Source organism: Anser cygnoides, chromosome 7 (genome assembly GCF_040182565.1).
Source record: "Anser cygnoides isolate HZ-2024a breed goose chromosome 7, Taihu_goose_T2T_genome, whole genome shotgun sequence".
In the NCBI taxonomy this organism is placed as follows: domain Eukaryota; kingdom Metazoa; phylum Chordata; class Aves; order Anseriformes; family Anatidae; genus Anser; species Anser cygnoides.
Genome location: NC_089879.1, coordinates 31,237,481 through 31,252,649, shown reverse-complemented (window position 1 = coordinate 31,252,649; position 15,169 = coordinate 31,237,481). Strand labels below are relative to the sequence as shown.

General features: G+C 40.1%; 1 protein-coding gene across 3 annotated transcripts in view; it reads right to left on the bottom strand.

The window, feature by feature from the left end:
• Positions 1 to 454: 454 nt before the first annotated feature.
• Positions 455 to 15,169, bottom strand: part of OGDHL (oxoglutarate dehydrogenase L) — a 55,199-nt gene continuing 40,484 nt past the window's right edge. For all 3 annotated transcript variants that reach the window (XM_067000688.1, XM_067000687.1, XM_048074820.2), the window contains exons 17-23: positions 11,247 to 11,425; positions 7,469 to 7,540; positions 5,899 to 6,024; positions 4,672 to 4,744; positions 2,136 to 2,299; positions 1,372 to 1,526; positions 455 to 640 (exon numbers count right to left, since the gene is read on the bottom strand). In XM_067000688.1, the coding sequence (XP_066856789.1) occupies positions 517 to 640; positions 1,372 to 1,526; positions 2,136 to 2,299; positions 4,672 to 4,744; positions 5,899 to 6,024; positions 7,469 to 7,540; positions 11,247 to 11,425 (893 nt within the window). In that variant the 3' untranslated portion in view covers positions 455 to 516. The remainder of the gene's footprint in view (positions 641 to 1,371; positions 1,527 to 2,135; positions 2,300 to 4,671; positions 4,745 to 5,898; positions 6,025 to 7,468; positions 7,541 to 11,246; positions 11,426 to 15,169) is intronic.

Sequence of the window (15,169 nt, the reverse complement as noted above, 5' to 3'; positions counted from 1 at the left end):
ACCCTGTGCATTTCCCTACCAAAATCACCTATAGGTGTGATGGTAGCACCCTCTGCTTTTCGGTTTCATTACTCCTCTCCAATATATCTAGAATTAACTGTCAATCATTGTTCTGGAACAATGCATCTTATTTCCTTAGTGGCTTCCTCTCTTCTTTTTCAGGGATATGCACAGTTGCATCATGTTTTCCATGCCTGTTCTACTTACTTAGAGCAATTAGACACTGTCCACAGTCTGAGATCAGAGCCTCACTGAGCTGGACCTCACTGAGCTATCCATCCTTGGATAGGAGACTCCTTGTCCCAAAGAGTTCCCAATCTAAATAGACAAATGACAAAAAATGGTGGAAGTTGGATTTTTTCTTTTCTTACAAACTGGGGAGCAAGGTGCAGTGTAATGAAGTCAGCTGCTGAATCCTTATGTAATTTCCAGTATTTTTGCCATTCACTTTTAATTCCTTTTTGGATGCCATGGTTTGAGACAGTACTGGAATGGAGATGAGTTGGTGCCCTGCAGTTAGAATGTCTTTCCCTCAAAGGCCTCCAGGTTGAAAGCTGTATCCAAAAACCTTCTGAGCGACACCAGATGCGTGTTCTTGTTGCCTGTGGCAGCTGCAGCAGCAGGCTCTCGGCCAACATACCTTTGTGACAAAAATAATTGGGCAGAGAAATGAGGTAAGAAGAGAAATTATTTTGACACTAACAAGCACATGAACATGCTGCTAAATGCATTTAAGTTAACTTGGCAGATTTGAACATTTTATCATCAATCTTTCTTAAATAAAAATATAATCAAATCTAATTTGTACCATCAGTTATACCTTCCAGTCAGCTTCCACCTCTTTCCCCCTCACTGCATCTTCTCCCCCATCCCTCCCATGGCAGACAGCTACACTGTCTCATAATTAGATAACTTGCTTTTGGCAATAAAGACTCTCATTCCTTCAACAGCTGTATGTGCAGATTTGAGAGTCAATCATCTAAAATAAATGCAAAGGTATCTGACTAGACTGAGCTCTTGCAACCACTATTTTCTCCAAAAATGTGAAATGTGGAGTGAAATTCTCAGAAAAGACAGATTCTTAGACAAGAATAAAGAAAAAGCCAGGAGAGCTAAGCACTGTGCTAAGCGGCAATAAATACAGAGCTAGTTGCTGCTGATTTTCTTTTAGATCTACAAGGAGGAACAAGATACACGTTATGTATTTGAGAAACAGTTGCCTAGACTTTTCCCTCCTTCACCCAAGAACCCCAACTCAGAGAGTTTTTTGATTTGTGGGGAACCTGCCTTCCCCATAAATAAAATCCTCAAGTCAAAAACCTGACAAACAAATCAGGCCAGGAGAAAGAGCAACTGTTTAAAGTCTCATACCATATGGGTCGTGTGTGGTTCACAATAGTGCGGAAACGAGGTTTGACATAATCATAATATCCACTGTTTTTGTGTTCCTCCTGACACCAAACTAGGTCAGCACCTGGATACTTTTCAAGCTCTTCTTTGAGCAAGTCAAATGGGAATGGTGAGATCTGGAAAGAGACGTTAATAACTCACAAAGCTTTCTCTTACATGGTTTTAGCACATGGTAGTATAACTATTGCATATTGCAACCAACGATTAGTACTAATTAGTACCACACTAATTTAATAGCCATATGTTTGTTAAGGTGATTCATATTTTTTCAATTGTTTTCATGCTGTCAGAAGTGAATACACACATATTTTATTGTTTCACAGATATGAACAGAAGTAACTTATAGCCCGTATCTCCTGCATTCCTACAAGTTTTTCTAGTAAAGTAGCTGCCACAATACAAGGCCATAATTAGAGTATGACAATATAGCTGCCAAGTGTTATTTACAACACCTAAACCCAACAGATTGGGTATGTAAATTTAAGGTGTCATCATGCTGTAACATTTTTTTGTTGTTATCCTGTTCTGAAAAACTCACCAAGCATTCTTTATCTCATTGTCCACTACTTCTCCACAAAGCCACAAGGATTAAATGATGTCTTGTCAGTTCTTTAAGAATGCCAGCTATCACCATCATTTCTGGCAAGTGCCATCTTTAAAAGCATACCAACCCCTTGCTGAAAGTCTCCCCAAAGATCCTGTCTTCTGAGGGTCAGAGAGCTCACCTGCTCAAGTCTGGTTATAGCTACTTGTTTCTCCAAGTCTTGATTCTTTCTCTCTTTCACAAGATCATAGTACACTTTTCCTGTGCAGAAAATCACTCGCTTGACCTCATGTGGTGCATGAGCTGCCAGTCCATTCTCAGGAATCACACGTTGAAAAGTGGTACCTAATTAGAGCAAAAATTAGAAAAGTGCTCTCAGTGGAACAAAGCAGCACAAGAAACTGTCCTTTACTGAGCAATCAGCAGGCTGCAATGGTCATGGTGTTCTGTTACCTCCCTGTTGTCACAACTTTTCAGATCAGCAGTTCTTCTCAGACAGTTCACAAGAATTTAAAAGACTGACAATAATCCATTCTTCACACTTAAAAGGAAGAAATATATTAACAGTGAATTCCTTTTTAGCTTTGTGTTGTGCATTACACCTTCAATTTTAAGTTATAGAATCATGGAATCACAGAATATACTGAGTTGGAAGGGATCCACAAGGATCACCAAGTTAACTCCTGGCTCTGCACAGGACCCCCAAAAATCAAATCATTTGTCTGAGAGTGTTGTCCAAATGCTTCTTGAACTCCAGCGGGCTTGCTGCCATGACCACTTCCCTAGGAAGCCTGTTCCGGTGTCCAACCAACTGCTCAGTGAAGAACTTTTTCCTAATATCCAGCCTGAACCTCCCCTGTCACAGCTTCATGCCATTAAAGCTGATGGGATAGCTCACCTTTGCTTACAGTTTTATTCAGAGATCTACCTGAAATATTTTTTCTTCTTTCCAAGATGATATCAACCATGTATCAACCGTGTAACAGCAACACGATTACAAAATTTTAGAAGTTTATACATAAAAGCAGAGCACATATTCATAATGAAACTAAATATGGTAACTGTAGGAATACTTACAAAAGCACACACGCAACTGATGTATATTTATGTGATTTAAACCTCTGTTTGAGAGCTAGAACAGCATTAGCCAAAGAAAGAATTAGTATAGTACTGAGCCATACGTATAAGTGCTAAGATATAATTTCAGATGCATGTCTTGACTGCTAGTTATCTTTTCCCTGTGATATCATCTCCCATGAGAACAATTTGTTTGGGATATATGAAACTGGAAAGAATGAAAGCCAGTAGTCTTGCACTGGCAGGAAGAGGGACTCGATGGTCTAAAAGATCCTTTTCTTTGCTCCTTTCTATGATTGATTAGACATATTCCCACATTAACCAGCTGGAAGGCAGCAGACAGTGGCATGACCTCCCAGTCTGAATCAGCACACCCACTTACCAGAAGAATAAGCTACTGCTTGAAGAACAATTTATCTTGGGGGTAGAAAAGCAGCAACACAAACATATGAAAGAGGAACTGATTTATGTCAGAATTACCCTGTCTCAGTGAACAGCAGAATTCATCATTAAAAAAAAACTGAATCTGTGCTTCATTGGGTCAGCTGGCTCAGCTTTTAGTTAAAAACAAAGCAAAAAGAGTCAGCTCAGAGTCAGCAGTACTTTACTTCTCGCTGTCATCTTCAGCAGGAACATGAAGGTACGTCAGAATTGGATGTTAACTGGGAATTTTGGCTGCTATTGAGGATTAGCCTGAAGTAAATGGGGCTCCCAAGACTTAAAAAGACAAATCACAATCCCTATAAAATTTCTAATCTGACTCATTCTAAAAAGCTTTTAAGCAGTAATCAAAACCCACAAATTTCTTTGCTTGAGAAGCAAACTTTACTCACTTACAATAAGGAAACATTGCAACGTTTATGCATGTTTATATACTGTAACACACTTTTAAAAACCTGAGCCATCATTCTCTGCTGACAGCAATCAAGACCCTAGCTAGAACTTGAAACAGACCACCACACCCATGCACATTTGCTCACTCTGAACAACCACTTTAATCATTTACTACGTTTCACTGCATTTCCTTATGCCACTCTAATACATTCTAGCCAGTGCATGGCGAGACCAATTCCTCCCTTTTTGCAGTTACATCTGCAGCTGCTATGTGATCTGGTGGTGCTGATGGCACACCAACAGCAGCTATGGGCAGTAGGGTACAGATCTGAACTCACTGTTTCACTCGTCTTACTTTAGATCACTGGTGTGACATGGCAGTCCCAGAACTGAGTATTGTAATAAGGAAATGAGATCTTTGTTCTTCCAAACGGGCACAGTGTGATTACAACCCATCCTTCACATTTATGGATACAGTACAAAAAGCAATTCAAGTTTTTAAATGAAGGGAAAAAGAGCACGGGGACCTAATGCTAAGGAGAACATCCCTATAGAGAAGGGAATGCACTTTCCACAGCCTTTGAGATTAATGTCCGGTTACAAGACAACCTGTTAAAATCAAGAATCTGTATTTGAATGCAGACTTCAGCCAAATTCCAAGCTAGATCTTGTTACAACAGTTCTGCACAAATTGAGCCAAAGGACAAGGCAAACTCCCTAGAACAGTTTCTTTTCTTCGCACTTCCAATTTGATGTGTGACTTGGTATAGCTCATTATTTGTTCGTAGTATTTTAAGATGACCTACCAGACACCATTTCATCAAAACTGGATTTAGCTTCTGGATGCCTCAGCAGTGACTTGGGTGTCAAAACGATGAGCTGTAAAACAGAAGTTTTTCCAGCACTCAGGAGCAGCTTTATCTACATTATTATATGCAATATTTTTTAACAGTCTTCATACAAAACCCACAAACTAAAAATGCTATAGATCTAATTAAAGTGAATAACAAACACAGTAAATTGGATTTTTTTTTCTGTTTTGAAAGCCTATGAAGTTTCATAATTGTTCGAAAGATTTGGTTAATTCATTCCCTATAAAGGTTCTCAAAAAGCATTACTTTATGCTCCCCTTTAAGAACAAAATCAAAGCACTACGAACCACTAAAATATCCAATAGTTTTATCTTAGTATTCAAGTTATAGAGGAGCCAAATGGCTTCAAAGGTTAAAATAGAGCTTTCTCCAAAAATCCACGCGTTTCAGCACCTACGTCTGAAATCAGCTAGCATCTGAAAGAATTCACAGCAATTGCTTTCAAAAGGAAGAAACAACAGCAACACTACACAATTTTAGCATTAAATAAGGTCTAAAAAAGGATAAACATCTCAGAGTGATGGAGCACTTTGGTCAACTCTGCCAACAGAAACCAGCTGGGAAGGTGTATTCTAGGGAAACCCAGCTTGATCTCCCAAGTTTTCTCTTGCCGTACCAGCAGTCACTATTGTAGTTACAGCAAACACCTTAATGCAGTGATGCAAATCACAGTGCCTTACACCATGTAGTTTATCCCAGTTACAACATGAAGAAATTTGCAGTTGTGAATTCTTCTTAATGTTGTAGAAGAATATCTCTAAAAGAGGAGAGGGAAAGTGTCTGGCACTGGAGTAGAACCAACATAAGACTCCAGACACAAAGAGCTGGTTTTAAAGATGGCAGTCACTGCCTGTACAAGTACACACGTTTTTGAAGTACCAGCACTTAGACATGCAGATTATAGTTATGTAACCTGTTAGTTGCACAGTGTCTTGTCAAAATCATCTAAAGGTCTCCACAACCAGAAAGAAGTAAAGCTGAAAAACAAGTTTTAGAATTTTAGAGAGAGATGAGTTTTATTCCACCAAATTAGCCACCTTCAAACTCCATTCAATTAAGACTTCACCAGGGATTAACCTTCCTTTCAGCAGTATGACAGATACAAACAAAGATCCCCTCTTCACGTGAGGGTTAATACACCTAGAATAATAGTAACTTTACCGGTTTTCTGAAAGGCAGCAAGATCTGTCTTCTGAGGACATGAAAGTAATTGGCTGGAGTTGAACAATTCACCACAATCCAGTTGCATTCATACAGCTGGGAAACTTCAAACTGCTCACTGAACTCCTGAGAGAGATATTAAAGCCATCAGAAAAATATCTAAAAGACCAGAAAAAAAAGGCTTAAAAGACATCTTTCTATTTCTGACTCTCACCAACTCCCTTTCTCAGAAAACTTAATTAGCAGAGCTCTGTTGAGATTATATTATTAGCTAGGGAAGCGTCTCTACAAAGCATTCTTCTGTTTCTACTTTTTCCTAAAAGCATGAGCAAATAAAGGCAAAAAGCTTCCTTTAATTTCAGCAAGCTTGGAAGTCCAGGAAGGAAGGGTGAGGAGGACTAGCACTTCAGGAGGTATAAGGCACAAAGTAGATCCCCTTTGAAAGTTTCTTAAAACAATTACTCTTTTTTTTTTTTTTTTTTTTGAGTATATCGTTAACTCCCCCCTCCTTTTTATATAGGTGTCCTGCCCTCTTATATTATCTTAATACATAATTTTCATGTTCTACATTTATGTATTTTATAACTACTGTTTTGTTACAAACATATGAATGCACATAGGGATATAAGTAAGCTTATATGCAGGTATAATCTCAGTACAGACTGGTGCAGCATCTAACACAATGACATCCGGGTTCATGTCTTGAACTCTTACTTAGCTCGTACGATAGAATTTATAACTTGCTTATTATGTGCAAATAACAGTCCTTAAAAGTAGTCAGTGGAACAGGTCTTTATTCTGCCAGTACGCTGACAAAAAACACTTTTAGATGAGGAAGAACATTGATCTGTAACTATCACTACCCCCAAGTTAACAGAATCAGGGCCAAAACTGAAATGCATCCATTTTCTATTTATTTATATATATAAATGGATGGCATTTTCAATTGATGTATAACAGTGCTTCTTAGGAATCTGCAGTGGGGAAGAGGATGCCCCAAATCCTGTAGAGATAAGTACCTTATCTGTAGAAATGAATGATCAAACTCTAAAGGTCTTAACTGAATCAAATTTAGAAATTGCCTTTACTTTCATGCTCCCAGCAGTATAATTTGGGACTACTGCAAAAAGCCAGGAGTAGTTTCACATGGCCTCCTCTAGAAATTTGCTAGAGAAACATATTTGCAGTATGTACAGCAATATATACAGGCAGAATCACTGGCCCTGAGGAACAGCCATAAAGAGATCATGCAGCCAGAGATTAATTGTATATGATCTCAGCTTTGAAATGAAACAGCCTAGACTGCACAGTTCCATTATTTTTACTGGGATCAACTTAATGTTACACCAACTCTTGAAGCTGAATTTTATCCCACTACACCTAGCCAAAAAAGTGATTCTGACAAAAAACAAGTAACTTAAGTTTTTTTCTTCTGTGGCAAATAACTGAGTGTTACTCATGGCAATAAAATGATTTCTCAGATGATGAAGCCAACACAACCCAGGTCAAAATAAATCTCCGAGAAGCAAAGAGCAGAAAAAAGGATAGGGCCTTTGACAAATCTACTTACCGGATAAGCATCAGAATCGTCATTGCTCATCTGCAGAAACCTCTCAGGCCTGGCTGATGAATGCTCTGGACCCTGGTAATCATATAATTTAAAACAACATTAAAAAGCCAAATCAGCACTTAGATATCAGCCTAGGCCACTCACTGCATAAGTGGTTCCTTTCACCCTCACAGCTCTGCACCAGACTGCACACCTGCTCCCCAGACAAAGACATCAGAGCTTGCAGCAGTGAGAAGAGATGAGAGGACATACCACACCACTGGAATTGTCTTCCATAAACTGTTTTCGTAGGAGAAGGTTAGGTTTCACATGAATTTCCAACACTTTTACCTGCAAAAGGGTAGTAGGTCCATCTGGACACAACAACGACCTTGCTAATGCAGGGCAAAAAGGTTCAGGAGGAACGTCAGGAGGAGAAACACTGTGTGTCTTAGCATACTGCAGTGTCTCTTACTTTGGGGGAAAACCACACTTGTATGCTAAAAAGAAGCCAATGCAATGTTAACTGCTGACTATTTTTGTAATATTAGCAAAAAATGCAGGCTCAGGACCACTCTCTTACCATCACTCATTGACCAGTACGGGACAAAATAGCCTAAATGAATGCTTCAGCTAAAATGGATCAAAATGCATGTAAACATTACCTGCCAAATCAGCCTACGATTATTGCCTCAAGAGGCGTTTTACACTGTCAAAGTACCGAACACTTACATCTGCTTTCTCACTAGTAGTACCCAAGGTGATTTCTTTTAATGCACAAATATTGTTAGATCCCTTTTATACTAACAAAACGTGCCTGGTGGTCACAGAGAATATCAGGAATAAGAAGTGTAACAGAATGTTGTCTTCCCTCTCACATCCTCATTTGTAATGGATGAGGGAAAGCTGTGAGGAGTCAGAGAACACAGTGTGCTTTTTTTATTTATCGCTAATGCTGGCAGCCTTTGCTTGTTCAAGTGACAGTTACTGTTAGGAAGGACTTTCATTTTGGAGACAGGCTCAAGGTATTTTAACCTTAAGACATGAACTATTACACCTCTCAAATCTCTCCATGGCTCCTAAGCTAATGATGTTTACAAAGAGCTTTTCTCTTTATATGTCTTTGTCTGTCATCATAACTTCCTGTGTTGAAACCTTAATGTACAGTCTCCAAAATCACTCATTATTTTGACAGCTAGTAGTTTACTTTGATTCAACACATGATTGTCTCTGCTTTCAAGTGCAGGATTCACCGTACGCCATGCACTAAGGGAACCCAAAGGAAAAAACAGTTTCTTCACTGGCAACGAATGAGAAACAGAAACAGCCACAAACTGTGCCTTGCACAAGTATTCTCTTGAAGTCTGTCTCCACTTCTGAGATGCAAAATAATCTGGTTAGAAAAGTCTAAGCGCTTGAGAAGAAGCAGCAGCAAAGCCACGCAAAGCTATGGTGCACAGAAACAGCCCAATATTGCAGTACCACTGCTGTACACATCTATTCGCAGTAAATCAAACACTACACTGAGTACAAACTACAAGTGTACAAACACGTTGCTCCACGAGCACACTGAATTGACTAGGCTGGAAGCAGAGATGTCACTAAAAAACAATTACAGGAGAGACACGTGAGGCTTCCCTAACATGCACACACACACGTTGCCCCAGCAACAACCTCGACACAGAGCCTCAATGTTCCCATCCATCTTGGGTTTCTCTGCTGACAATGCCAGTCAGACTGCCAGGGGCTGCTGCGTGGGATGGGGTAGGGTTTATTTCTATTGCGACCACTTCTCCAGTGAGACCTATACTGAATCCATTAGCTACTTGCAGATGAGTCCCCATGGAGCCATTCAGCAGCAGAGTCTTTCAATCACAGCCAACTTGCCTGTGAATGCATGACCTAGAGGTGAAGGGATCCATATCCCATTACGAACCCTTCCCCAAATCATTCTGTCCCCACCACTGTAGTTAGAGAGAACAGCACTCCTATAATGGAAAACTCCTCCAGGAAGATAACGGATTTCAGCAGCCTGGTGGGATTCTTAAATACTCCCCAAACACCTGACACTAGCAGCAAAACAAGCGTGTTTCAGAAGAGCTGGGCAAATCTTAGCTGCCAAGTGGCTATGGAAAAAGAAAGATTACTGTATTGTACGTAGCAGAGAAGCAACTCCCCTCAGCTGAGTGCTTCCCTGCAGAGGACCACACTTCCTGCTGAGGGCACATTCAGGCTGTCCCTCCTGATTCATCTGAAAAAAATATATTAATTTATCAAAACTCTTGTGAACTGCATCAGACCTTTCATTCTATACACACAAATGGGAATGGAAAGCCATTCATAAGATATGAATGCACCCCAGCATATCAGGACAGGATTGTAATTGAATGGAAATAAACTGAATTGTTTGTAAGAATGGAAATGATGCAGTTAGTAGCGAAAGGATCGGAGCATTTTTACTGATAGAGATTGCTGCTGTGGCTCACACCATGCTTTTCTTAATAGAAAATTAGAAACATGCATGCATCAATTCATGAACGTCAATGCATTTGAAAAGCAGAAAATTAACCTAGCCTGACACGATGCAAATATAACCTTTAAAAATAATTTAAAATATTTGAAGAACAATTCTACTGCTGGTAAGAACTTCATGAACATTACATGGAAATGGGGAATTTCTTATTATATCACAGTCACCTAATGCCAATGATTTTTGAAGTTTTAAAGTTTTGTATCATTTCATTACAAGTGAATTTAGTGCTGTTTACACAGACATGCTTCATTTAAAATAAAACTGAGCACTGCATGTTTTCTTTTTTATTGTACACTAATAATCTAGCTTTTTAGGGAAAGAAGGCAGTGTCTTATGTGGCTTTGTTTGTTGTTGTGATTTTTTTTCTTGCGTTCACATGCTGCTAGCCAGTAACACATTAAGTTTGTCACATAGCAAGGAAAAAGAGGTGCATACCACTAAGTAGAACACAAAGCTAAGCACTCAAAAATATTTTTCTCGTTCTCACTGATCAATCTGTTCACATTAATTTTTGTAGCACTGAAACAGTCCAACACATAAACAGCATCCTCCCCCCCGGCCTTGATATATCACCATGGGATTCCCACGACACCTGTGGATTTCACAGACAGAGCGAGGCACAGTCGTCTGTGTTTCACTCCCACACACCATTCAGTGTACTGGGTCTGGCTGGGGTGGAGTTCACTTTCCCTCAAGCGGCCCACAGAGCGCTGTGCTCAGCACTTGTAGCCAGAACTGTCCTGCTATCACAGCAGTGTTTTCGCTACTGCTGAGCTGTGCTGGCACAGCACCAGGGCTCCCTCTGGCCTCCCTAGAGCCAGTAGGCTGTGGGTGGGCAAGAGGTGGGGAGGGGACATGACCAGGGCAGCTGACCTAAACCATCCAAAGGGATATCCCACCCCACATGGTGTCACACTCAGAAATAAAAGCTGGGAAAGGGGAAGAAGGGAGGGCTCTCGTTATGAAGACGTCTGTCCTCCCAAACAACCACTAAGTGCATTGAAGCCCGGCTTTCCAAGACATGGCCAAGCATCACTTGCTGTGAGAAGCAGAGAATAATTCTTTTCTCCCTTTTTACTTCCATGCGGCCTTTACTTGTTTATTCTTTTTCCTTTAATTAAATTATCCTTATCTCAACCTATGAGCTTTTTTTTTTTCCCCCACCATATTCCTCTCCCCTCCCCTTCGAGGAGAGGGAGTGAGAGTGCAGTGTGGTGGACTTTAGATGACCCTCGGTGTGGAACCACCGCAGTCAGCAGCCCTTACCATTCCTTCCATGCCATGTGGCAAGAGCAGAACAATCCCATTGTGACGAACCCACTTAGCCTGGCCCGAGCTGATGAACTGGTCTATGATACACTGCGCCGTGTTGTGGAAGTCACCGAACTGCGCCTCCCAGCACACCAGGGCATTCGGACTTGCCATAGCAAAGCCAAGTTCAAAACCTAAGAAGCAGAGAAGTAGGAGAATTAGAAAAGAAACAGACTTGCTGAGAATTCTGTTCATTTCTCATACAAAATTAAATTAAAAGAAAACCAAAATGAGAGCATGAGCTGGATTTTTTTAGCCCTGTTATAAATCAAGCAGTTTTCCGTACTAACATTTTCAACAGAAAGATTAGCAAATAACCTTTTTGCAATATTGACTCCGATCCTTCAGAACTTTCCTCAAACACGTAAATATCATAGGATTATTAAATGAACAATTAAAACACCTCCTCCAGCTCAGAATTCTGTGTGAAGTTTTCCCAAGAGGTCTTTGAGGTAGATACCATCTTCTCCTGTAGAAATCCACTTATGGTCTAGGACTAGCTCAACAACCTAATTGTTAATTTTCTGACTTGCACGGCCCAGCCCAACACCATCAAATTTACCCCCCCACTCACGCAGCAACAAAATTTTTGGTGACATCAATATTGAGTCCTTAGGCAGGATTACAGCCTTCAGATCTTTAAAAAAGCTGGAATGTAAGAGCTGCGTGGAGACACACCGCATGGTAAGCCTTCGGCAGGGTTATGGATCCTTTAGGTCTCTGCCTCTGTGGCAGAGATGAGACCTGAAGTGCTCTTTGTGGAGAGGACATCATGCTTCAGCTAATGAAAACAAAGGCATGCTCCTGTCTCTCCGTTCCTTATCACACATCTCAGCCCCTTTCCAGGTGGTTTACAGTGACAGGCAAGTGCAGAAATTTCCCTAACCTTGTGCTGTTTGAACTATGAATTCAAACAACTCCACACAGAACAGAAAATCCCTGCATTCCTCCTTACTCAGTTACGCCAAGTTATCACAGCAGGACAACCATACAACAGCAGCCCTGTTGACAACAGCACAGGTGTTCTGCACAGAGCAAGCCAGGCAGTTTGTTGTCTGCTCTTAAATCTTGTCAAGTCTCAAACGTAACTAAAGGCTCTCAACAGGCTCCATGGATCTCTCTCAAAGTCAGATATGAATTGCTGCTCTCATTGAACGCCCTGCAACAGCATGATAAAGCCCCAGCTCTATGACAGCAACGGGGGAGATGATTGGAAAAGAAAGGGAAGAAAACCAAACTGCTACTGCAGTATAAGCTAGGTCATCGATTCCTAGTGGCCCTGCGAAGGCAAAAGACAGAAAACTACACAGGTATTTCCACATGCTATATTGCATGCTGTGAGGCTTTAACATGCAGAATCTCATGTCAAGTCAGAATAAGGAAACCTAGCTATGTGCAATGTACCTGTCTCACTTTAATGACCACACTTAAATTTAGGTTATTTTTCTACACCGTGTGTCACAGTGAACGCCTAAATCTGTATTTGAAAAACTCAAACCACTTGGAAGAGATGAGTTTAGTATCTCGATATTCTCCACACACAGAAAACTGCTTCAGAGTCACCAGCATCTGAGAGCTGGCCTGCCTCATATTATTTGTGATTTATACCCAGGCCTATCTTCAGTGAATACAGGAATTACTTTAAACAAAACTATAAAACCAGAACAACAATAAGCAGTAACAGAAAGCAATACACAATAATAAAAATAATAATAATTAAAAAAAAAAACTTGTATGACGGCCCAGCATACCAGGAATAGGGAAAAAAAGAAAACCTGTGGCACATGCAGTATGTGAGTTATTTTAAGGTTATCAGTGCAAACTAATTGATTTAGTTGTGAAGAATATTTCAGGGTCAAGTCAAGCCTATTCAAACCTTCTTTGCCCTTTTTAGTTTTGTTCAACTTTTACTTTATGCTATCATAGAGATACTCAGAGCTCTAAATTAAGATCGAGGTCTTCACATGCTGGATGCCACAAATACATACAAGTAGTTAAATACATACAAGTAGTTTCTTCCCTGAAAGATTTACTGACAAGCTGGAAAAAAAAGGTGAAGGACTAACATTTCCACCCTTTAAAATTGAGAACCAATGAACGTATCATTACAGAAAGTTTAAACTAACTTGTCCAGTTCCACAGGGAAAACCCACAGCAAAACTATTATGAGCCAGGCTTATATAAAGCAAGTCCCTCTCTTAACAAGAACTACAAGAACATCCTTCCAACACTTTACATGGACACAGGTCAACTATGCATAAGACTGAAATCGCTCTAGCTTAACTCTAACCTTTCCTGGAAGGTTAGTAGATGGACAACTACAGAACAAATTAACTGCATGAGACAAAGAGCAAGACGAGCTCTAAGTGAAATTGTTTATTTGTGGAGATAACAGCTTTAGCATACTACTTTTATAGTGTCTTCATAGCACGCTCCTCAGTGATTCCAACCCAGCTTTTTGTTCACCATCTCCATGGCAAGAAATCTTTGAGTCACTTGGCTTCTGGAGTGCTGAACTCTAAACAATCCATCCATGACTCCAGCAGATGCTCATGTTCTCACCACAAGGAAACGGGCAGGTTGGGAGGGCAAAAGGAGACCACTAAGTTAGCAACTTAAAGACAGTCTGGCTATGACAGTGCATTACCAAAGAGGATGGTTTTTGCTGACCATTCCTCTGGCCTGACTGCTTGGATGGCCTTTCTTTCACAACATATTTTAAATCTCTGTCCTCCTTATTTCTGTGACTATTGTTTTTAGCATAATACAAACAGGGGGAAAACCTACACAACTCCTTCAATGCATGCTCCCAAAGGTATCTGAGAAATAGATTTCCCTAGGTAGGCTTGAATCCCATTCTAATTTTACACAAGCATTAAGAGACCATTTCATCTGATTGGGTGACATGGTTGAGAAAATATGCAATATGTTCAAGGCTTATTTGCGCATATGCTGCTCTCTGTAAGGATGGGGTAATCTAGCTTTTAAAAAAAGAAAAACCTGAGGTCTTGACCACTTGAAGTTTTCAGTAATCACACACTGCTTTCTGAAGAGTATGGAGCTAAATGCACATTTAAAACTTGGTCAGAGCACACACATGATTTTGTTTCATATATTGAAATCATCCATAAATTTCACATGGAAAAAAAAGCACCACTTCTCACTATCTATCTTGTTGCTCACTTTGTGCTAGTAACCTCCACAAGGTGATGCTGTCACAGGTGAAGTTGTATTAAAAGATGTGATCCCAACACAAATACCTTTTGCAAGCTTTCTGACAGCCATAAACATTTGAGAAAGTATATTCAAATGTTATCTCCACATTCTGATTAATATTTTGAAATTACTACTACAAGGACTACTGTTTCATGGAATGTGTGTCTGTGGTATATCTATCTCTGGTATATCAGAACTCATTTTCCACCATGCAAACGACAATAAGAGTCTTAAAGATGTTAAAGACATTAAAGATGTTCTACCAGAAATTATAGCACTTGCTAAGAAGTCTGCTGAGAATTACTGCTTCTACATGCATGTGGAGAAAACTAAAGAGCTAAACAGTGCTAAATATATTTTTATATAATATATATTTATATAGGTAGAAAGCTGTCTAGACATATGCAAGGTGGACAGGTTGAGGTGCTTTTCCTGAAAGGGATTTGTTGGGGCAGCAGGTGCGTCCAGGTCAGGGAAGGTGGCCTGTGCTACAAAGATTCCACAGTTCTGGAGGTGAGATGTGACTACAGGGCAGCAGCTTGCTATCCAGGACCCCTGAGAGGGCTTAACTTCAGACAAGAGTAAAGGGTTAAAAAACTGCAGCAGACATTACAAACTTGTATTGCTTGTGTCTGCAGAGCCCAGAACTGAACATTTCTTCA